Below are 24,285 nucleotides of genomic sequence, written 5' to 3' on the forward strand. Positions count from 1 at the left end.
AAAAAAATAAAAAGACTTGTTAAGTCAATAATTTCACTTACATTTTTTTTTGACTTATCATGAGTATTTTCTTTCTAAACTTGACTAATTTTCCCTTTTATTTTCTTTTAATGGCAAAAACAGGGTTCCATACCCCTGAGAATCTGGGGGAACGTACAAAGTGGGGTAAAGAAAGTTTGTTTGTTTTTTGTTTGTCTGTTTTACTTTTTAGCAGCTCCTCGTCTTTTTCAGCGCAGAAATGGGCTTCCAAAGAAAACCTATTATTAGAAATCACTGACAACATTTTTCCAGCTAATTCTGTTCAGACATAATCTAGTTTAAAAATATGTATCAAAATATAAAAAACTCTATCTATAGTTAGCCTGTGAATGCTAAAAGATCTTCCCCTCCGCTATTCTGAGCACAACCTTCAGGAGGCATTGTGTTGGTTTAGACATTTCAAACATGGTTTAACGTTTAATTGTTCCGACACACATCAGAGCCAAAACGCAGCAGAGCTGACCTGACGTATATATTATGGCTGACCCCACGAGACTAGTGGCCCTTTGCACAAAATAAACACACTATGCAGGGGTTAAAGGGATTACTTTAACAGATGCTTAGATATTTGGCTTTCAAAACTCTCTTTTGGAAAATAAACTCCCCCACCTCCTCCTGTGTATTACAGTAAATTTCGTTGTCACCGTTTCACTAGATGTTGCTGTTGGTAGTCTGCTGGTGCCCTCTGATCTTACTCATTGTGAAAATTTGTGTCAATTAGAGGCTGTTTTACAGTTAAAGGGGAACACCTTCCATTTAAATAGTTTAGTAGCCTTTACAGGCCGATTAAGCATCATGAAAACTTTCTCACGTTATAGGTATTTATTGTTCACATAAAAACATTCACATTGCGACAGAACACGCTGGAAGCCTCTGTCTTGCATTAAACACGAGGCGCATGTGCTTAAAAGAAAAAAAGAAAGAAAGAAAAATGAAGATGCTGACAGCTTTCACCCTCTGCTTTAAATGAATGACCTTCCATATTGACAAAGTCCAAACACAAGAACACAACACAGTCAGTTGATATGCAAAGTGATTTTTGAATGAACACAGTGCTGACCTCAAGTCAACACTCAGACCCACAACAGAGCTCTGCGACTTTCTACCAGTGTCTCGTCTGTTCTTTTGTAAACATAAACAAAGCTAAACAAAACAGAGAACACACACAGAAAACATATTTTGTTACCCACTGCATCTGGTTCTGATCACCGGGCAATCAAAGTAAAACAAACTATCAGATGGAACTGAGGCTGCGCTCAAAGTAACGCAGCCCTGCAGGGGGCCTTCCCCCGGACCCCCTGAGAGGGGGGTTTCAGACAAACCCCCCCACACAGGCACAGTAAAAGAGGCTGTGGTAAAGACTGACCTTCCAGCTCCTGGACAGAGGACTTACTGGGAAGTTCATCTGTAATCACTGTCGAATACAGTTTAATCATTCAAAGACCCCCCTCTTAACCAAAAAAAAAAAAAAAGAAGCTTGTGTGGCAGCTGTGACACCCTGCTGACTGCTTTCATAACTGCTGCAGTGAAGGAAGGTAGCGGGCAGGGACTGCTGAAGATTCAATTTATTTAATATGTACTTCCAACAGGCTTTCCTGTTTACTCCATCATCATTATGAGTAATCATGCCATACCCTCAGATTCTGAAAACAACCTGTTTGCTGACCTAAACCAAAGAACTGTTTCCTACACGTCACTGTGACAATGTAATGGAAGACTTGTTTTCATGATATTTGGGCCTTAATTCTTGTGCTGTCACAGCAGATCACATGTTGTTTGATACGAGTGTGTCCTGTCTGTGCTTAATTAACTTTTATAAGCCCCCCTCTGCACAAAAATGTATTTTGCTTGTCGTTGGTGGACTTGGATGTTTCACAGTGCAGGATGGTGGTGAGTCTGACAGCAGAGGGCTGTTTTCACATTCATCTGCGGAGGGGCAAAGCTTCTCTGTGCTCATCTTTAATCTCACTTTAACACATACGAGTGTGATTACTGACATCACAACTGGTTTGAAGGCCAGTCACAGCCCAGTGTGCAACTTACACAAGTTTGATGTGGAAACTTAAAACTTCCCCTACACAAACAGTGAGAGGTGAAGTAGGAGACAACTGGTGTCCAGCAGTTTTGGGGTTTTTCAGTGATAGAAAAGGAGTGTATGTGTTTTTAAGTAGTAAATTAAACTTTTTTTCAGCCAAAAATAGTTTTATTCATTTATTTTTACATATCTTAAAACATGTGTGATGGAGATTTTTAGAAATCCAAGTTTATTCTGCTTATACTAGATGGAAAATGATCCAAATGTTTTTGATATTAAAACATTTCGTTGAGATCTTAGCTGAGTTCTGCACAAAACCATATTTTAAACTTCTGCTTTATATTTGAACAGTATCTTCTTTCCTTGGTAAGCCTTTCACAGTGCACTCGTAAGTCAAGATTTCCTAAACAATCAGACAAAATTAACTGCTCACTCTTAATATCTCTTTCCAGTTTTACCTATTCTTCTGTTCTCGGCAACAAAGAATATCACAATCATCTTTGTATTTAAAGACTTAAAGACTCAGACTCAGACCCTTTTGCCATTTTGAAAGATGCAACCTGACATTTCCCAACAAAGGGACAAGAGTCAGAGCGGAGGGTTTGATGAGGGAGCATGAGTAACTTGTAAATACAGAGTGAGGAAACAGCAACAAGCTCCCACTCTGCTTCCTTCTATAGATGCCACGGACATCATTGTGGAGTGTGGAGACGACACTGTCAACACAGTGGTCACTCTGAGGCCGTTAAAACGAGAAACAAGTTCGATTCAGCTCTGTCCGACCAGTGACATGGCAGCAGCATCAGGTGTACTACATGCCTCCTCTGCTGTCGCTCTGAGGTACAGCAAACCTCATTTACCTTCCTCTACGCGAACAACAATAACCTGCACTTGAAAATCTTAAATCTAACATTTTCTTTTGTCTTTATTGCTGCATTTGATCTTCTGTCATTTGATCAAGAAAAAACTACCTATAGATGAAGCCCTGAACCACAAGGGGGAGCAACCAGCCTTAACCTTCTACAATAAAATGCTTAAACGTTTAATAACATATTGGCTTTTATTCAGGCTCTTGAATTGCAGTGAAATTAGTGAGCACTGTGCAGCAGCACACACAGATTTTAAGATGAATGAAACTGGGTTTCACACCCTGAGAGAGAGTCCCTTTTTATTTGCTGCCACCTACTGGTGAGAAAGGCGGCTGAAGACAGATCCTGCAGTGAATTACAGCCATATAATCTGATTATGACTGGGTGGAACGCGCCACCACCAGAAACTTAACCTCTGATGGTGTATAGGCTCAAAGGGGCCTTTTTCACAGCAGACACTTGGACTTGTCATAGTAGGAGAAGCACAGGTGTCACTAATGACATTAATGATGGCTCCGCTGTGTTCAAGTGTCTCAGTAAGTCAGTGTGACAGTGAGTCAGCAAGAACAATACCAGGACCCTGAAAGTGAAGCAGCTAAATGCTGCTGGATGTAGCCATTATTCGTTGTACTACTGACACCTGTGCTTTTCCTGCTGTGCCATGTCAAAATGTCTCCTGTGAAAAAGACCCCTTATGCATCCTCTTAGCAGCCCATCAACCCAGCGGGTTGTCCAGCATCTCAGATAGATTCAGTAATATGATTAATGTCTCTTGATATATTTCATTCTGATAAACTCCATAATCATGTGGGGGATGTCCTCAACTCCAACCTAAAAAAAGTAGCGGATACAGTGCCACACGATTTCTGCTTTGTGTTTGTCAAACAATGCAGTAACTAACTGTGTATCTGTGTTTTCATTCATAGGGCCACATTACCCACAGCTGATAGTTGTGATACTAGATAACTTGGTTAGATTTAAAGTTCCTTGCACTGAACTGGAGAAGACGACTGGCTGCAACTAGGCCTGTAACTAACAATTATTTTCATTATCAACTATGTTAAACGTTTCACATGTAAAGTGGGCATCTAACTCTTCACCACAAATAATTTCATTTAGGTTATCAGATTATGACTTGGCAGAGTATGAGTATGACTGTAGGTGGAGGAAACCAGAGGAAGCAAGTAGAAGAAATGTACTTACACATTTTCACATCCTGCCATTCCTGAGTAAAATCATTAGGACATTAAATGATACCTCTGATTTCTGGGAAGTGTTGGAACCAAGTCAACTTTTGTGAATGGACGGTTTAAGCCAAATGACCTTGTGATTCAGTGCTGTTGCCACTTATCACCAATTTTTATTGCCTTAAGGCTCATCTGGGGGTGTAATGCTGGAACTACTACTCTCTTATATTATAGTCAACACCAAAGGAAACACACAGTCTTCTCACTGTAAAATATAAGACAGCCTCCAGTTGATACTTATTTTCTACTGTAGACCCACATTGAGTCTGTCAATAAACTTAGCCAGGAATTAATCTGCATCAAATAGGGCATAAGACAAAAAGCAAAGCTTAAATTAAATACTTTATACGTTTAAAAAAGAAATCACATTCCCTCCGACACAATATATTGAGGGAGGGATTTCGTTATTTTGAATACAGCTGACTAAATCCTATTAATCCTATCCTCCTGTTAAAATGAACATAGCAACTTGCCAGTTTTATACTAATAGGTTTTTATGTTTCCAAGCCAGTCTGAGCCGAGTAGTGCCGGTGGCCGACACTAGAGGCTTTTCTCCGCTGCTGGCGTCCTGTGTTGTTTTGGTTAGCTGGATGTTAGCCCACGCTTTCTGCTCTGCTGTAGCCGGCTGGAGCGGTGATGGCTCTCCCATGAGGCGGGGGAGCGGGGCTGTGTTTTGTGGTTAAACACCGAGTGAAGTGCCGTGGCCATGGCCGGGGTTTTCGACATCGATTTGGATCAACCGGATGAGAATGTCTCTGACGACGAACTTGAGGACGGGGTGAGTTCACGTTAACGTTGAGGCTAATACCACCGCTGTTAGCTAGTTAGCTAGCACTTAGCAGCTCCGAGGCCTGCTTTGCTAGGTGACCAGGTATCCATTATCGGACATGTCCTCGTCCGCCCCTTTCCCGCGGAATCTGGCAGCCCCCTTCTAACAGTCATTGTGTTGTTCTTAAACTAATTTCTACCGAATTTCAAATTATCATTTAGTTCAAATTCAGTTTCACGGCCTAAATCGGGCAAATACAGTCGCAGAATCCAACGTGTTGACGGCGGACAGGTTGTAGTTTCCCCGGCTGAAGTTAACCTGACCACCGCTCAGGTGCATGTAACGTTAGCTTGTTAAACCTCGGGTGAACAGACGGTGAAGCCAAACGCCGCCATGTCAGTAAATGTGTAACCGGAAGCGCAGGAAAGCGACGCCGACAGAAACTGCCACAGCTGAAGCCGAACGAGGCATGCGGAGAAATCGCATCGGCCGTCGCTGTGTGTCCGATAATGGAGTCACAGGTTGAGTTATCTCATGCTCTCCATCGGCATTTGTCTGTTGTGAGGATGTACAGTACCATGGAGCTAATTACACGAATGCCACATGTTGTTGTGGTTTGACAACTATTTTGACACCGTTAATAAGCGGGACGTTAATGGTCTGTCGGTAAAGCCGCCGCTGTGTCTGTAGCTGGCGGGACCTGAGCCGAAAGCACCACTGCCTGCTGGCTCTCACTACTCACCTCCCTGAAGTTAGTGGTTGAGCTCAGCGTCACAGTTACACCTTTGGTCATTGGATTATCAGATATTAGTTTACAAACATTGGCGTATTTGAAATTTCGTACTAAGTTGATGTTGAAGCGTAAGTGTGTGTAAATTTAAGTAGCTTAGTGATGAGCTGCAGCCGTACCTGTTAACGTAAAGCGGACTATGAGCAAAACGCTTAAATATGAACAAATACCAATAGTTAAACAACGTAACGTCCAAAAAATAACCCTAGGTTCGCTGGTAAATAATAAGTCCTTTATACTAAGATTTTCTGTCTTGTCCTCATGTTTCCAGGGCCAGCTCAGTGAATACATGGACCAGTGCAGCAGCTTTGAATTGTGAGTCTACAGATACCGATACTGTTGCTGTGAGCGGGGTTACCATGTCAACCGCTTTCAGTGGCGAGTAACACTCAGCACTTTGGTGGCAGCGCCGGAAGAAATGATCGATTAATCCATTAGTTGAAAATAAATCAATCATTTTGATGATCTCCTCATTGTTGCAGTAATTTTAAATGCTAGAATGCCAAATATGTTCTTGTTCCTGCTTCTCTAATGAAAGTGATTTTTCTCTGATTTATAAAAGTGCTTTTTTTTTTTTTTATTGTTGATTATACAAAAATGGCATCTGAAGACTTCACTCCAGGAGACTGTGATGGGAATTCTTTGCTATTTTCTGACATGTTACAGACAAAACAACTAAGAGAACTGAGAAAGTCCTTGGCTGATTTATTGATAATGAAAATAATTGTTAGTCTCAGAGCTATTTCATAGCATTTGTGGTACTGGGTTTTATATTCATCTAGTTACAGTATATGCTCAGAGAAAACTTCAGCCAACTTAACCATACTGCCAAATATCAAGATATGAGAGATGGGTGATAACAAACATTGTGTTGGACCATCACAAGCCTCCAGAACAGCTTCGATGCTTTTGGCATAGTCTGTGGAGCTCTACTGGATGGATGGACATCACTCTTCCAAAAGCTATTCCCTCATGTGGTATTTTGTTGATGGTGGTGGAGAGTGTTGTCTAACACTGTGATCTCAGATCACCTGTACGTGTTCAGTTGTGTTAAAATGTGTTGACGGTGAAACCCATAGCATAGGATTCATGTTGTTCAGTGACCCCTCGCTCCCTGTAAGGAAGCATCTACATTTGTTATTCTTCTCCACTCCTTTATTCAGGTTTGTCCTTTAATTTGTCATCCGCCCACATGTACCCAGTAATGACTGATGTTACCCTGGAAAGAAAGAGTCTCTTTACGTAGAATATAATTAAATTGTACCTCCCCACTCTAATCTGGGTCTATTCTAGGGACCTTTTGTATGAAAACATTTAGGAACCACTCAAGCACCGTGCACCCATCTCAGTCAGTCGGTCAGCTGTTTATTCCCAACAACAACTGTTGTACCACCATCAGCCTCAGTTCTATCACTACCCAGTTCTGTGTTTAGGTACTCATTGGTAATGCTGCTGTGTGTCTTGGAAGTTGTAAACACAATGCCGAGTGAATGTTTTGAACATGCTTTTTTTGTTTATTGTCTTTATTCTTTGTTTTGCCAGTAACATGGATGACTGTGAGAAGTTTGAAATTTCAGAGAACAGCGTGAACACGGGAACAGAGCAGATCAGGCCTGAATGCTTTGAGCTGCTGAAAGTTTTAGGAAAAGGAGGCTATGGAAAGGTGAGGCATGGGATTCACGGGCATAGAAACGTAAATATAAATTTGAGTCCTTCAACACACACCTATGAACTGTCCTCGTCCTCTCTGTTCGTCTTTAAGATGCAACTCGAGTTGAAATTTAGACTCTGAGGGTTGTAACCACATATTCTGTACACAGACTGGAAACTAAAACTGATTTAACAGACTAGCAGCTGTGTCGAGCTGTAAAGTGTAAAGGGTTTGTAATTCTCAGTGTCACTGTACATGAGACTTTCACATTGTATTTAAAATGTCCTGGAAAATCATGTTTTTAAGAGCGTGTGAAGCATCACTTGTCGTGTGGGGGAGGGCAGTTCCCTTGAAATTTCAATGGGTGGGGAATTTTTCTTTACAAAGTTACTGGAAAATTTTGCACATTAGAAATATCAACATTTCTGTTGATTGTCCTGGCTGCTTGTCAAAGACCTTTTCAATCCCCAGAGATATAATACGGGGATTGAAAACAAAAAAAACTCTTACTTCAACTTTGTAAGATCTGTCCTCCTTGAACCCTCTCCTGCTTTAGCCACATCAACTTTATTCACCTGCACCCTTCTGGACCTAATGTTGTGACCAGTCAATATTTTCAAGATACATATTCACTACCGGTCCAATGTTTACGAACACCTCCATTTTTCCAGTTGACACTGAAATTTACAGTGTGTCTGAAATTAAAGCACCAGAAAGATAAATAGTATTTGTAGATTAGAATTTTAAAAAATCATGCAAACTTAAATCCTAAATTGAATTTAATTTTTTTGACTCATCCAGCAGCCGAACACATGCAGAAGCTCCCACTAATGTGTTGCACTTACAGGTTGCTTTGCTTTCACCTTCTGTCCAGTTCGTCCCAAACCAGCTCCATGCTCTTCATCATGTGAAGCCTCCGTCTGGTTCTTCTAATGTTTTGGTTCATTATCTTCTTGTTACCTGCCTTTTTCTCACCATTCTGACAGAAATATTCTGTTTTATTTCTTGCAGTACAGTACTGTGCCAGTAATGCAAATGCATCCAAGGCTGCATTGCTGACCTAAACCTTTTTACCACTTAACTTTGAATCATTCAAGGTTTTTCGCTGAACATAAATTACAATAAAAACGAGAAAAATGGGGGTATTCTAAAAACGTCTGACCGGTAGTGCACATGAACTCTGTCTTGTTTTTATGGTTTTATTGAATTTATTTAGTTTTTTCCAACCTGAAGAGCTCTGGAAATTTTCTGACATGCGTTTTTTTCTAAGCCTAGCAGTGACAGTGTACATCACAGTTATTTTGGAAACAGTTTCCACTTAGAAGAAGCATGACTTATTCTTTTCTTGATGTGGTTTTGTGTGTGACTAAGATGTCATTTTCTGCAACTTTGGAATTTCACAGTATTACAAAGTAATTACATTTTTTTTTAAAGACACCCATTTATTTTGATATAGTTGTGTGTGGTTACAGGATATATATTGGCACAGGGTTGAACTTTCTTGGCCTTAAAACTGAGAGCAAATAGTCTTTCAACATTCATGCTGGTTTACCAATAGTCAAAACACAGACTTGGGCTCACGCAAAATCTGAGCAGTCCCTGGTCACCCTGTCATAAGAGTAATAGAAGAATATCAATTTTTTTTACTCACAATGACAATGTGATAAATACACATGAATACACATTAATATGCAGCTTCTAAACTTCATGCCAGTTCTTAAAATGCCATTTTTCATTGAGTCATTTATCTAAATCTCCCAAACAAGACAACTTATAATTTTCAAGCTGCAGTTGAGGCATAGAAGAACATTTCTGGTCTACAAAACCAAAGCAATATTGACACCAGGATATCTGCAGGTCTTAAGAGGCTTACAAAAGCACGGAGTCCACTTTTCTCAAAAAAAAAAAAGGAAAAAGCCTTAATTTGATTTGAGAAGGTCTGCCCAAGGCGGTCATATTAGCTATTGTTTTGTTTTTAGATTGCAGGCTGTCAAGAGACATTACACACCTATAAACAGCTGACTTATTTTTTTTAAATCAGTCAGCACCATTGAACCCACTGTCACCACTGCTAGCTGCAGTAGTTAGATCATTATGAGCTCACTGTCTCATAATACGAAGCTTTTATCAAAAACCTAAATGAGCTTGAAAGAGAAGATCATTTTGACTGGTTTCATTTATCTGTCATTTATCCAAAACCAGGTCACACTAATTAAATTGATTATATCATCAAGAACTGGAAAAATGTGATATAAAATAAAATAATTCTAGGCCATATTATAACTCAGAACTGGTTTTCATCATACTTTGTCCCAGCATGAGTGTATTAAATTCCATTCTCTGTGGTATGAAAAAGGTCTTAATAGTCTTAAATTGAACTTGGTGAAAGCTGCAGAAAGTCTGTGTAAATGTCTGTGGATTTTGTTTGATATGATGTAAATTTTTACAGGTGTTTCAAGTGCGGAAAGTATCAGGTGCTACCTCTGGGAAGATATTTGCTATGAAGGTTTTGAAGAAGGTGAGTGAATTTTTATTTTTTAATTTTTTGGTTTAATAATGATGGGGTGACAGAGAGACAGGAAAGTTAGGGATGAGAGAGGAGCTAATGTGCTGCAAAGGGCATGAGTCAGATTTGAACCCAGGCCGCTGTGATAAGGACTGAGCCTAAATGGTAGGTGCTCCACCAGGTGAGCCCCACAATCTGCCTTTCTTAGGTTGTGCTGAAGGTTTCAATACGTTGTTAATACTAATATGGACTGTAACTCAGTTATGCTCATTACAGGTGAAGTTAACTGCCCCCTAGTGTACATACACAGTAGTCCAGTGTTACAGAAATAGCATCAGAATGATCTAATCCATGTGTAAAGAAACACAAGTAGCCTGCATCGTTGGGGAATTAGCCCTTTAAATACTCAGTTGACTCCCAAGCCTTGTGCAGCTTAACTGTGTATAGTGTTTCACATATGCTGCATGTCACTATGTGTCTTTTATGGTGACATACTGGTGCATTCAGCTCTCAAGCCAGATGCTAAGCACAGACCACCCAAAATAATGGCAGTAGGCTTTTTCCCATGAAACCTCAGAGCTGCCGCTCCTGTTCAGCTTGGCCTCCTCTCCACAGCTGACACAGAGCTAATGTGTGTCTTTGCTTGAAAAGCCAGCTCATATTCCCCGAAGCTTGAGGTTTTGCTTAATGACTGTGTTTATTGGCTTAATGAGACTTTACTGTAGCTACCATCCTGCCGTCCGGATTCCTGCTCTGCCTCTGCAGCTGATGTTGACACCAGCTAATAGGGTTTTAAGTTATTGCCTAAATATTTTCACACCCTGAGTTTCTGCGCCTTTCCGTCCCTTGTCAAGGCCATGATTGTGCGTAATGCAAAGGACACAGCGCACACCAAAGCTGAGAGGAACATTCTGGAGGAGGTGAAGCATCCTTTCATTGTGGACCTCATCTACGCCTTCCAGACAGGGGGAAAGTTGTACCTCATCCTGGAGTATCTGAGCGGTGAGCACAGTTATACCCAATCAGACACACAGCACAGAGCTCAACACCCTTCATTCATTGAGATAAATGCACATTTTTGAGCACTAGACAGTGTGTGTGTGTGTGTACAGGAAATTGCACAACTCTGAATGCAATTGACTGACAGATTTTGTGTGTGGTTGCTGCAGGAGGAGAGCTGTTCATGCAGCTGGAGAGAGAGGGCATCTTCATGGAGGACACAGCATGGTAAGTTCATTTTGAAAGCATGCTCGAGCGGCTTGTCCATGAATAGCAGTGTTAGTGATTTGAGCCCTGCTCCTCCTGCTCTAATGTGGAAGTATCCATTAGCCAGACGCTGAACTGCAATTGCTCTTGATGTTTAGAGGTAAGCAAGGTTAGCCTTGCACAGGTGTTTAATACCAGTGGCGTGTACTTGAGGTAAAAGCACCGCATCCTTTGCAGTCAATCTTAAACATCTGGCCAGGGATAAATATTTGACTTTATTCACAGTGTTTCAGGGGATTACTTGGTATTTTTCTCAGGAATGATGTCCTAAGAATGTTTGAAGGATTTTCTGGTTTCAAGATGTTTTGCTTGAACACTTCAATTAGAAATTTATTTGAAATTTTGCATCCGCTTTTCCACTCACACCTCCTACGTTTGTGTACTTATTTTCACAATATTAGATAATCCCCAAATGAATACACCATGGGGATCTTAACAGTCACCCAGTGTTTCAAGTTATCTCCACAAAGTCCTTTTGTTGTTGACAGGTGATACACAGCAGAGTCAGAAATGCCAGGTCATCATTGTGATCTGTTGTCTGTTGCATACACATGCTAACAATCAAACACATGCACTGGCATATTTTAAATATAGCCTTCATGTGTAAACAGGATCCTAAGGACACAGATGTTCAGTCAAGAACTTAGAGAATTCAGTTTTGTGAAAACAGGCAGAAATTTGACAAGTGTTTCCCAGGCTGTGTGAGGGTAAAACACTTCCTGCACATGGTCTTCTGTTTTATAAACAGCCTGGAGATGAAAATGGTGATAACACGAACCAAGCTGCTGAATAAATAAGGGTGTGTCATTCCCTAAATAACCTGAATGACTTTGAGAACAACACTTTGACTGTAGATTCACATGACTTTCTCTTGACAGTTTCTACCTGGCTGAGATCTCGATGGCGCTGGGTCACCTGCACCAGAAGGGCATCATCTATAGGGACCTGAAGCCTGAGAACATCATGCTCAATAACAACGGTATATAAACCTGAAATGGTCTTACAACCTGTCCTTTCCCCATATGAACATCCCAGAATGAGTTCTTTCTCTGGCTTATCTGATGCTCGATCTATTGTTTGTTTTGAGTGTAGCCTCATGTTCTTGCTTTGGTTCCGTTTCTTTCTAGGACATGTGAAGTTGACAGACTTCGGTCTATGTAAAGAGTCCATTCATGACGGAACAGTCACCCACACCTTCTGTGGCACTATTGAATACATGTACGTCACACAGTCACCATGCAGACTTTGTAGATTCATACAGATGAACATTCAGACGTGACACAGTCCAGTGCACCTGCTGCATCAGCTTGTCCTTCCGTCTCCCTCCTCAGGGCTCCAGAGATCCTAATGAGGAGCGGACATAACCGGGCAGTGGACTGGTGGAGTCTGGGAGCTCTCATGTATGACATGCTAACAGGAGCAGTAAGTGCACGCCACTTGATCCCATTGTTAAAATAAGCAGGCACAATTTATTGCGGCACTGTGGCCAGCTAAAGACTGATTGAGTTAGGAGGCATTTGCTGAATTGGTGTTTCTGACATGCTGCTCTTTCATAGCCCCCATTCACTGGTGAAAACCGAAAGAAGACCATCGACAAAATCTTGAAATGCAAACTCAGCCTCCCACCTTACCTCACCCAAGAAGCCAGGGACCTTCTGAAAAAGGTGAGCTGTAAAAATCCTTCCCTCTGCCCCCATGCTTCACTGGCTGTGTTGTTGAAGATTTGGAGAGGCAGAAAAATTGAGTCAAACTTTCTCTTTCAGCTGCTGAAACGAAATGCCTCATTGCGACTCGGGGCTGGACCAGGAGATGCTGCTGAGGTTCAGGTAAATACATTCACCAAGAGGGTGTGCATGCTGTGTGTCAATACACTCTGAAGTGGGACTTACTAGATTACCTCAGAAAATGAGAATAAAAAAACTTGGTGGTGGTCATGAAATATTAAGACAGTGCTGCTGTCCTCATCTTTCTTAGGCCCACCCATTCTTCCGGCATATAAATTGGGATGACCTCCTTGCTCGCAAAGTAGAGCCTCCATTTAAACCTTTCCTGGTGAGTGTGTCTTTTTATCCAGCAATGTCCTCTGTGACCTGTTCCTGCAAGATGATTAACTGACCTGCTTCTTTTGGCAGCAATCGGCTGATGACGTTAGCCAGTTTGACTCCAAGTTCACCAGCCAGACTCCAGTGGACAGCCCTGACGACTCCACGCTCAGCGAAAGTGCCAATCAAGTCTTCCTGGTGGGTAACTAGTTCTGTACCTCCCAGAAAACCGTCTGTCTCAACTTCTGGCATTCGCTGTCCAGACATTTTCAGAACCTCCATAAGAAGTTACATAAGAAATAATCCCAGACAAACCACACAGCCAATATAATGCATGATTTAAAGGACAATAATACATTATTGTCCCTACAGCGTGGCCACTTGCTAAAGATAAAAATAATTCATTTATGTTTTGGACCAATACTATTTAAATACATGTGTTTTTTGTTGGCATCATCTTTGTTATTTCTGGAGTAAATGTGACTTCAAAGAACAGTAAGCAGGAGAAGTCACAGCCCAGAAACACCACAGAGAAGTAATATGTCTGGTTATGTTGAATAAAGAAAGGTGATGAGGTGAGCTCCGTAGCCTGGAGCCAATCAGAGTCAAGTATTTTGAATGTAAAAACATTATGCAATCGTAATTTGTTGTCAAACTGTTAGCACTTGTGTTAAACTCATTGAGTAATACTCTGAGGTAAACTAAGGTCCCAGAATTATTAGATGAAGTAGAACAACAACACTGGCATTTACTCCTGTCCTTTTCAGGTTTCTGTGTTGTCTGCAAACAAACATAAAAACAGAGGCACACTCTGGACATGTTTTTTTTTTTTCACTTCCTTTTCAACATGTAGGTCTTACGAGAATCAGTTAATGCATCCCATCTGGTTTAGTCCTGTTGGTTTTCCTGGAAGCTTCACTCACTGTTTCACCACATTGCATGATATGGTTTACTCAGCGTTTCATTGCTCATCATCAGCTGTGGGTTGTTTTCGGAAAGATGGTCTTTGAAGAGGTGGACTCAGATGTCTTTCTGTTTTTGTCCTCCACCCCTTCCCCAGGGTTTCACATATGTAGCCCCATCTGTGCTCGAGAATGTCAAAGAGAAATTCTCTTTCGAACCAAAAGTCCGCTCACCGCGGAAGTTCCCAGGAAGCCCAAGAACACCTGTGAGGTAACAGCAAGTTGTTTTTGTGTTTGGCTCTATTGATTTTCCACTGGTCATTTACAAATTTCTCCCACAGGAAGTCTTCCCCACATCGATGACTCATTTGCTGACCTTATAAACTCAGCCTGCTTGGCCTAAATAAATCCATTGTTAATGTAAATAAAGACTGCTTTCCAATTCCACAACAGGGATCCTCTGAAGGCTTGAAAATAATTTATTACCACATCAATTAGGGATCAAATACATAGAGGTCATTTGTGGAAACTGAGATAAGTTGAATTTGAAGTAAAAGCAAAAACACTTGCTTGTCAGACAGATAGGGGATATTCCGGAGGTTTTAGAGTCATTGGCCCTTTGCTCAACAATTTTCTGTGGTACATTTTTCCTCACTGAATAATCACATCCAGTTAAAGCTGTGCGACATGCAGAACTGCCTCTGTGACCTTAGAGAGAAGAGCTGATGTGTCACAGACAATAGCTCAGAGGTATAATAAAAGTTTCTTACATCTCCCTCTTCAACAGTCCAGTAAAGTTTGCAAGAGGGGACTGTTGGCCCCGAGGACCCACACTGACAGGCAGCCCTTCCCTCCTGTCTCCTGCCGGCTCTGGAGAGCAACCCATGGATGTTTCAACAGTGGAGCAAATGGACACAAGCAGCAGCGGCACCACTGAGGCCTCTGCGCCACTTCCCATCAAGCACCCTTCAGGCATCAATGCGGGGCCCTACAAAAAGCAGGCCTACCCCATGAACTCCAAGCGGCCCGAACATCTACGAATGAATCTATGACGCTCGGCTTCCCGACGAACCTTAGGACTCTTCAAATTCCTCCTCTACTTCCCTTTTATCTTTTTCTTTCAAAGAGACTTGTAGAAATTTTAAATAATTGACTGACACTGTCAATGCCGATCACCAGCTCTTCCAGCAGCGCCTTCCCCTCTATCCTCCAAAATCCTCCTGGCTCAGCCTGGCCTCCTCAGCACGCCACAGATAATCAGCAGGTAACTACAGTACAGTGGACAGACCGGTCTGCACAGCCCTGTTAAAATGTCAGGATTTTGTGATGCAAGAAAATTAGACATAGATAAATCATTTCAGAACTTCTTTCACTTTTCATGCGACCTGTAACCTATAAAATTAAATTGAAAAACAATAATCGAGTTGCATACGTGTGCACCCCCTGTTATAATGGGAGATGTTCAGAGTCAACCAGTCACATTCAAACTGATGTTAAATAGTATTTGGTAAACACCTGCCATCAATTAAAGTGACTCTACAAAAGTCATGGTCCACAAAGAGCTTCCAAAGCATGGACAGGATCTTATTGTTGTATGTGTTGGTAGTGATCAGGACAGGGGTATAAAGGTATTTACAAGGCATTAGAGACACCACAAAACACAGTGAAGATAGTTATCAACAAGTGGAGAAAATATGGCACAACAGTGACATTACCAAAAGTGACGAAGAGACAAGGAGAAAACTGGTCAGGGAGGCTGCCAAGAGGCCTACGGCAAACAGGAGCTACAGGAATTTCTGGAAGGGCTCCCTACATGTGACGGCAATCTCCCGTATCCTTCATATGTCTTGACTGCGAGGTTGGGTAGCAGGACGGAAGCCTTCTCTCACGAAAAAAAAAAAACCAAAAACATCCAAGCCCGGGTAAATTTTGCAAAAATAATACATCCAGTCTCCCAAAACCACATGAAAAATGTGTTATGGTCTGATTAAGCCAAGGCTTAACTGTTTTAGCTGTAAGTCCAAAAGGTATGTTTGATGCAAAAACAACATAGCACATCACCAAAAGAACACCATACCCACGGTGAAGCATGGTGGTGGCAGCATCATGCTTTGGGGCTTTTAATCAAGGGGGAGGGAATTATGAACAGCTCCAAATACCAGCTGATTTGGCCGCAAAACCTTCTACTAGAAAGCTGAAGATGAAGAAGAATTATAACTTTCAGCATTACAACGACAATGAGTATACATCCAAATAAACAAAGGAATGGCTTCACCAAAAGATTTAAGATATGGAGCGGCCCAGCCAGAGCCCAGACCTGTATCCAGTTTGAAAATCTGTGAAGTGACCTGAAGGGGTCATGCACAGGAAATAAAGAGGTAACATGCTGATTGAATCCTTCCCAACAGGGCTGAGTGCTGTAATGAAAACAAAAGGTGCATCAACAAAGTATTGTTTAAGGGTGTGCACACATATGCAACCAGGTTTAGGTGACGTTAAGGGACCTGTGTGTAGGATTTAGTGGTATATAGAGGCAAGGTTGCAGATTGGAACTGAACAAATACTCCTCCCTCTTCCAGTATGTTGAGAAATTTGATGGCCTTCAGGTAACGTGACAACTCGAAAGGCCCTCTCTACAGCTAGTGTTAGGTTTGTCCATTTTGGGCTGCTGTAGAAACATGATGGAGCAACATGGCAGGCTATGTGGAAGAGGACCTGGTCCCCGTTGACATACGATGGACTCATTCTAAGCTAATGAAAACACAATTCTTTGTTTCAGGTGATTATAAATTAAAGAAAACATAAGTAGGATTTTTTTTCTTTTCAGTAGATCCCCTAAATCATACATATGGGTCCTTTAAAGATGGAAAACGTTCTGAAATGAAAACTTCACAAAATCTCTATATCCACTGTGGATGTGCAGTCAGTCTGAGTGGTGGTGTGACGGAGGTGCTTCTCTATGAAAGTTGAATTACCTGTTGGGTGGGTAATGCCAGCTGATGAACGGCCGAGGTTGTTTTGGTGCACTCAACTGGCATGATATGATTTACTGGTGCTCTTTTATCCTCAAGTCCAGACAATGTTACTTTCAGTGTTCACGACTAGTTGCCTCCATCACAGCAAGAGAATTTGGTTGCAAGGGGCTTTTATTTCTCCCTCAACATGCCGGGCTGTTTTTTGTTTGTTTAATGATCACCTTGTGATAAGAATGTGCAGGTTACTCTTTCAGTGGGTAGAAGTAATTGCATAACAATTCCAAAATGAACACAGCATTCCTTTATGTTGGAGGAAAAGAATCACATTGCCTTTGTCACTGGAGCATGTGGTCAGGAGAACGCGGGGCACGACTTACGGAAAAGCAGCTGTAAAAAGCTACAAGTGAGATTTCAGATGAAAGATGAATCGCTTCCACCATAATCAATTCCAAATGCTGGCACTGCTTTCTTGGCCGACTGGAATGCTTTCTGTCCAGAAGCACCGTTGAGTTTCTTTGTGTTGAATGTAAACAGACTTTAAATGCCTTTTTGTGTGTCACTTAAATCTCCTGCGTTTTGATCCCTGCAGCATTACTTGTACCTCCTCTACTCATGCAGCCTCATGGACACAGCAATGGTAGGAGACCAACAGACATGTCGACCCAAAAGCCAAACTGACATCACTGCCTTTCACTGATTCAAGCTGCATTCATGTCTTGTGTGCTTTGCATATGCTTTTTGTGCATTGACAGTAATAGGGCTCTCAGTGTTAGCGGGATGAGTGAACCATCCATTTAAAAGTGTTTAAGATGTTTGACCTGTTTGTGAAGCTGTAGTATGAGCCTCTGGACTGAAGCCATTCAACACTTCTCATCCTGAAACTGTACACACCATCAGATGCAGATTCCCATGACGCTAATTGAAAATTGAATGCGTGAAAATGAGCTCGTGTTGCAATGGCTCCCTGATGCATCTTGTTATCCAAATACTGGGTGTTTTGATTTTGAATTGACCAAAAGCACTGTTTCAAGGAACCAAATGATTTTTGCTGGTAAACAAAACCCTGGACGACTGTAGAAGTATCACTCTGGTTTTTGTAAAAACTACAAGGTTCAAAGATCAATCATGTTTCCTCCTTCATCATTTTTAACCGTATCTGCTTTGATGATTTTAATGTGTTTCTTGAAGTTACTGATCAGTGTCGGACTGAAATGATTGATTTTCTTCTTCTACCATTCTGGGAAAACAGCTGCCACTCCACTTTTTACTCCACTTTGTTTATATTTATTTAAAGCACCATTGTGTTTCCACTGCTTTGTTCACACTATGCAAACTAGGTATTTATTATGTAGTATTATTTAGATAAGGCAGCAGAATGTGTGATAATGGTTTGGCATTCTTAACAGAGACTTATTTTGTCATAATAATAAGCATGTAGAGTATGATTTTATTTCCACAGAACATGTCTTACACAACCTCAGATGCAGCTTTTTTTTTTTTTTAATCTAAAACTGAAGACGGTGACCTAAATGTCTTACAGTATTTATTGTGTAGTAGTATATCATATTCAAGGGTTCTTTTTTGTTTGTTTTTTTTTCAGAAAACATTTTGATATCTTAAACTTTCCTCGCTGAAAACTTGAACTTCAGTTTGTCTTTTTGCAGTGCTTAAAGCAAGGGCAGTTATTGTGAAAAAAAAAACTGATGCAAAAACCAATGGGAATGGCATTGTGCCTTTGCTCTGTATGTATAGTATGCTGTATATTGTAAATGTGTGCGGAAAAGGCTGGGGTTAATCTATGAAGTTCACTTCCTGTTTGACCTCAAGGATGTGCATTTCTTTGCTCCACCAATATGATATGATGATGAGACATATTGCATCTGTTCAGGTATGTTTGAGAAGCATCCTCCACACTGAAAGAACAACCATGTTATCAAGCTTACTTCAGGTGGGAAACACCAACTTTGAAGGGGTGTTTTGATCACTAGTGGGCATTGGATAATGTTATTTCTGTTGATTTGTCATCCTAGATCTGCTCCCTCAGATGGGGAATGTTAATATGTATCATGTACATAATAAAGTCAAAATAAAAAAATTGAATGACTTCTGAGCTGTGGCAATGTAACCGAATGAAGAGTACAAAGAAAAGCGGCAAAATCTGATCATGTGATATATTAATTTCCTGTTAGGCAGGTTCTACTGCGCTCTCTGTACACCACAGTCGAAGTATCATTTCAGTGCTAATGACTGAGACAGCTACTGGAGGCTTAGTTGTATAGTAAATAAATAATTCTCATAACGCTTCATGAAACAAGCCACAAACATCATTTAAATGTAGATCTTTATTCAGATAGTTTATGGATCTAAATGGATAAAAATAACAGTGAAATGATTTTCATACATAATAAAATAGATGTTTCTCCCAGTCTTTGGTTTTTTACAAAAACGAGGCTAAGTCACCTCTATAGAAAAATAATTTATGTGTAAATCAGTCTTACAAGCTTAGTTGCATCCTTTTTACCAGTTGTAAAAAAAATTGTCACCAAAAGCTGAAAGCAACAAGCAAACTGTTTACCCATCACATAAACAGATTCTTTATCCTCATCGTGGTCAGTACTGGACCATGTGACGTTGCTGTGTGCTTGGCTTTCTAAAAGTCTTTGCGGTGTGCTAGTTGTCAGCCCCCTAGTCTCACATTTACTTTAACCTGTTCAAGCTGAAAGATGCATTTAAAGCAGCAAGCACTCCTGAGCAGAGGTACGCAGCTGTTTACCTCTGCACATTCATCATTACAAATCAGAAAAGTTTTGACCACAAATTTAGAAAAAACTAGATAAGAAGGTTCATGTGTTGCAAACGTATGACAGGAAAAATCTGTTTAAAATACTTTAATATATTTCTCTGATGTCCCCATATTTACAAGTAGAAGAAACAGTGGAAGTAGAACAATTTGCTGCCCTATGAGGATAGTTCATATTAAGATTAAAGGTAAACAAAAACAACACAAGAGGAAACATAAAAAAATAGGAAATAAACACTTGAGGGCATGAAAATAATCAACTTTCAGTTGTCTGTCAGAGTGACAGGCAGGGATGTTCTGGTAAGTAAGCCAGAAACATGCCTGCTGCAGGTGCAAGTTGTGCAACCTTACTGACCTCGGCCCAGAGCAGGCACAGCCCTTGCCTGATGAATCAAACAGTGTGTACAACATTACTTGTCAGTGGGATTTGACAAACAGAGAAAATCACATATTAAATACAATGTCCCACACTCAAAAGCTCCCCAGCTGTACCTCAATGATCAATAAATCTGCAGGTGTGGAGACGTGGCTCCATCCCTCCATTTATTGACTTTTTCTGTGATCACAGTGCGGCAAAGAGGACAGCTCTTCTCCCGGTTAAACCACAGAGCGATGCATTCGTCACAGAATATGTGCTGCACAACAGAGAAGCAACAGTGTGTCAGGTTGTCCTGCACTTACAGTACATGAATACAGCAAAAGAACAGTTCATCTGATTCAAGAACACATGAGGGATCAGATGAGCCGAGTCTAATTTCTAAAGGAAAACATGGGTTATTGTTACAGTAGCAAATAAAAGAGCAGTTTGAATAAAGAGATAATTGCAGGCTGTAGACAAGTACAGATTGTGTTGCCTGGTTTCTGTAGTTTTGTGAACTACAAAAACTACGGCAAAGGTGTAAAAATTCATATTTTATTTTTCTTTAGTAATGATGCTCCTGCTTGAATTTCTAATGAGAATGATTTCATAGCACAGAAGTGAAAAGAGGGACATGCCTAAAGGATTGTTCCACCTCTTGATGCCCACATGGCACATTAGAGAAAAGTACTACCAACTACAATGATAACAAAGCCTGAAAATGTGATGTATGACAGGCTCTGTAATGTGGTTTTACCTGACAGAGTAGAGCCCGAGGCTCCCTGTACTCTCCCTGACAGATGGGGCAGACGTCTCCAGCCTCACTGCACTGACTCCTAGTGGCTGCTGTGCCTGTATGCTGAGGAACAAAAGAAAAAAAAACAAAACACCTCAACACAACCGCGTTCTCTGATAAGAACATTGACTATTTACCACTTTTTTAACACTAAGAGACTTGTTTAACACTGACCTCGCCCTTTAAAAATATCCTCACAGTTTTCAGTAAAGATGTCCACTGTCCGTACAATCCTAAAAGCTGGGAGAGAGGGAAAAACAACAACATGTAAAGAAACAACTTTTCAACATTAAAACAACAAAGATCTATGGCTGTTGACTTTCAGTGATCACACCTTTAGTATGAGGTAGAGCAAAGCCAGCAGGACCCCTAGTGTGAGTCCAGGCATGCCATCAGCCTCCTGGTAAGTGACCAGGTAGCGAAACCACAGTGAAACTGGCGCCATGGCCTGGTGCACCTGACCCAGCTCCTCAGTTAGCATCAGACACCTCCCCTGGAGAAATAAAAACACAGAGGAGAACTACTGAACCAAAACTGCCAAGGTGCAGCATTACAGTGATTTTATTTTTCTTAATCAACAATCCCAAGAGGAAATCCACTGGTCTTACCTGGGTTCTGTAGGTCACCAGTGAAGATGGCAGCAGCAGAATAAGGCACTTTATCCCCATAAAGAGGAACTTTATTATGAAGTTGGTGATGCCAACTGCCCACAGAACCTCCCAGAAACCCAGCGGCTCGATGGTTGGGCTGAGGAAGATGAGGCTGGAAAGAGGGTGGCATTCAGGTTAAGTGGCATAATCCTCTTTGGCACATGTCACTGCTTCACAGGTTTAGCTGTTAAATAAACTGCAGTACATGAAGGCCATATGTACATACAGTGGTCATGATGCCACAGTATAGATTTCTCTCTACAGTTTGTACTAGTAAAGAAAAAGGTTTGATGTTTAAGTCCTGAGCTATGCTGGATTAAAGAGTTGTAGTCAAGTCACCCACACAGATAAATTAGCACTGTGTGTTCGGACTGCTTACTCAGCCCACAGACACAGACTGATTTACATGACCTAAATACAAGTTTGCTGGTCTCAGGAAACATCCACATTTGTTCAAGGTAACTAATGTAAGATGACGAATTGAGCCTTACCAATGGTAAAGTGTCTCAGTGAGAAAAGTGTAGTAAAGCAGAAGGGTGGAAGAGATCAGGAAGAGGAGCAGCCATACACACTGCAGCTTTGAGTGATGATCCTGTGGGTGCGCGCAGACAGAAACATGGCTTAGAAATCTAACATCAAAGATCATATGCATTATGATTGACTGACTTTCCTTTTCTTGACTCACCTGAAGAAAGACTTGAGTTTGAATGCTTTTATTCACATATAAGAAAGTTGTGAAGAGGCCAACCCCAACTGCCAGACCTGGTAAACGAAGAGAAAGATTATGATAGGTTGTCTTGTGCTCACTGTTTCTAAGAATGCTCTTTGTACCACTTATACTCACCAAGAGCATGTTGGATGACCAGTTTAGCACACAGTATGACAAGGAAAGGAAGACTCTTTTGGAGCCAGCGAAAGAGACAGCGAAGCTCAGACAAGGAGGCGCTGGGTTCTCCTGAGTCCAGATCAGAGTCAGGCGGGTCAAGCTCAGGCTCTGAATTGGAGTGATGCTGCGCCCGATTATGTCCATGTGAATGTGAATGGGAGTGGCTGTGGGAGCTAACTCTAGATCTCCTGGATGATGGGCCTCCACTAGACTCCCCACACCCACTTGTCATGGGTACGCGTACCTCATTGCTCTCAGTGTTGGCAGCAGCTGCGCCGGGGGCTGGTGTCCTGGTGAGAAGCTCCGGTTGCAGAGTGAGGCACAATCCATTTCCTGCATGAGCGTCCCGCTCACTTGAATTAGGCTGCATTACAGTAGGAGACTCCCTCAGTTTCAGTGCTCTTCTGGAATCACTCCTTTGACACAAAAGACAAATCTTTGTAGCCTCAGGCAAAAATGTATTAGGTCAGCTCTGATTAGCACAGGATTCACAAGTTGTATCGTTTTTAGTAGTAGAGCTTGCAATGGTAAACATTTGAAGATTGTCAGTTATTTGAAGATATACAGACTATATAGCTTTATGTTTTATTACATTTACTTTGCAGTTATCTTTGGAGAGAAGGCTCCCAGCAAACAAAGTCGTCACTGATGCCATTATTTGGCAGACAAATTTTAAGTGTTTAGATTAAGTGACCATATTGGTCTCCCTGGATTGTTTTATCAAACATGAATGTGTTAAAATACTAATTCGCTGACAAACAATGTAGTCAGTATTTTGTGGCAATTTCGACGGAGATCGTTGTTGGGTTAGCTGGAGTCTTGTTTGCTAACTTACACTCACTAGATTAACAGGCAAAAATGAAAGTGTTAACAAAACTGCTGTCACCTGGACTCATCGTGATCGTGTCAGCCTTCAAAATAGACGTTTTTGAAAGCCAATAACCGGTAGTTGAACTAACTGTCTGCCCCTTTCAGATAATAAACACAAAAGTAGTGACAGACAGATAATAGTCAGGTGAGCGTTTCCTACACAGATCTGGACTGCCGTTAGCATTAGCAGCTAACAGATGTTTTCCATCAGGTCACACTAACGGCTGTGAAAGCTTCAGCTCACCTGTCATTCTGCACCCGGAGTTTCATGGTAAGCTCTTGATATCCATCTAATACGGTGTCCAAGTCGCCAAACGAAACAAAAGTAAAAGTAAACTAAAAAGAAAACCAAGTTGTTAGCTTTCGGGCTAAGCCATAAGCCGCTCATTCGGACATCTTGACGCAGTTTACGACAGAAACCGACGTCACAAATTTCTTCTTTTTACGGCCAATCTGATGTGAGGCGCTGCAATACCGCCACCTGCTGGACTACTGTCAAACTACACGCACCTCCACGGAATTATAAAGAATTAAGGGTAATTAACACAATTTAAAAACATACATATCACAAATCCAGTTCAACATCTATCGATGGTTGTGAGACTTTTTCTCTTACAAAGCTCCTGTTCCTGTATTTCCTGTATCCTGCTAAGGTATAGGCTCCTTAGACACTGTTTCACAGCATGTTCGTCATACAGAAAAGCATAGCACAATGTGTATGGAAAATATACAGTGTCATATTATATTCATTGGTCTCATTGTTTCATTTATACAAAACGTAATTTACAGATGTTGTCAAATTAATTTGGTCATCACACTGTTTTGCCAGTATGC

At 41.2% G+C, this 24,285-nt stretch overlaps 2 protein-coding genes across 3 annotated transcripts; one reads left to right on the top strand and one right to left on the bottom strand.

Annotated features, from left to right (window-relative positions):
* The first annotated feature begins 4,756 nt into the window (after positions 1-4,756).
* On the top strand, positions 4,757-16,025 carry rps6kb1a (ribosomal protein S6 kinase b, polypeptide 1a). Its single transcript, XM_071460497.1, has 15 exons — positions 4,757-4,968; positions 6,021-6,064; positions 7,292-7,412; positions 9,850-9,918; positions 10,761-10,908; positions 11,076-11,133; positions 12,051-12,151; positions 12,300-12,390; positions 12,504-12,594; positions 12,729-12,836; positions 12,936-12,998; positions 13,147-13,224; positions 13,305-13,412; positions 14,275-14,387; positions 14,904-16,025. Exons 1-15 carry the CDS (start codon positions 4,897-4,899, stop codon positions 15,166-15,168), a joined length of 1,530 nt encoding a protein of 509 aa, XP_071316598.1. The 5' UTR covers positions 4,757-4,896; the 3' UTR covers positions 15,169-16,025.
* Positions 16,026-19,964: 3,939 nt separating this feature from the next.
* Positions 19,965-23,872, bottom strand: rnft1 (ring finger protein, transmembrane 1). Of its 2 annotated transcripts, XM_071460499.1 has the most exons (10): positions 23,696-23,852; positions 22,540-22,997; positions 22,381-22,457; positions 22,187-22,287; positions 21,654-21,807; positions 21,380-21,538; positions 21,220-21,285; positions 21,007-21,108; positions 20,384-20,526; positions 20,137-20,274 (listed from the first exon to the last, which is right to left on the bottom strand). In XM_071460499.1, the coding sequence occupies exons 1-9, from the start codon at positions 23,719-23,721 to the stop codon at positions 20,392-20,394; spliced, it is 1,278 nt and encodes a 425-aa protein (XP_071316600.1). In that variant the 5' UTR covers positions 23,722-23,852; the 3' UTR covers positions 20,137-20,274; positions 20,384-20,391. The 2 variants fall into 2 exon arrangements, with proteins under 2 accessions (XP_071316599.1, XP_071316600.1); XM_071460498.1 differs by having other exon boundaries at positions 19,965-20,526; positions 23,696-23,872.
* Between the last annotated feature and the right edge of the window lie 413 nt (positions 23,873-24,285).

The sequence above is a fragment of the Trachinotus anak genome, unplaced genomic scaffold (genome assembly GCF_046630095.1).
Source record: "Trachinotus anak isolate AG129_WGS33_773 ecotype Australia unplaced genomic scaffold, CSIRO_AGI_Tana_v1 ptg000024l, whole genome shotgun sequence".
NCBI lineage: Eukaryota > Metazoa > Chordata > Actinopteri > Carangiformes > Carangidae > Trachinotus > Trachinotus anak.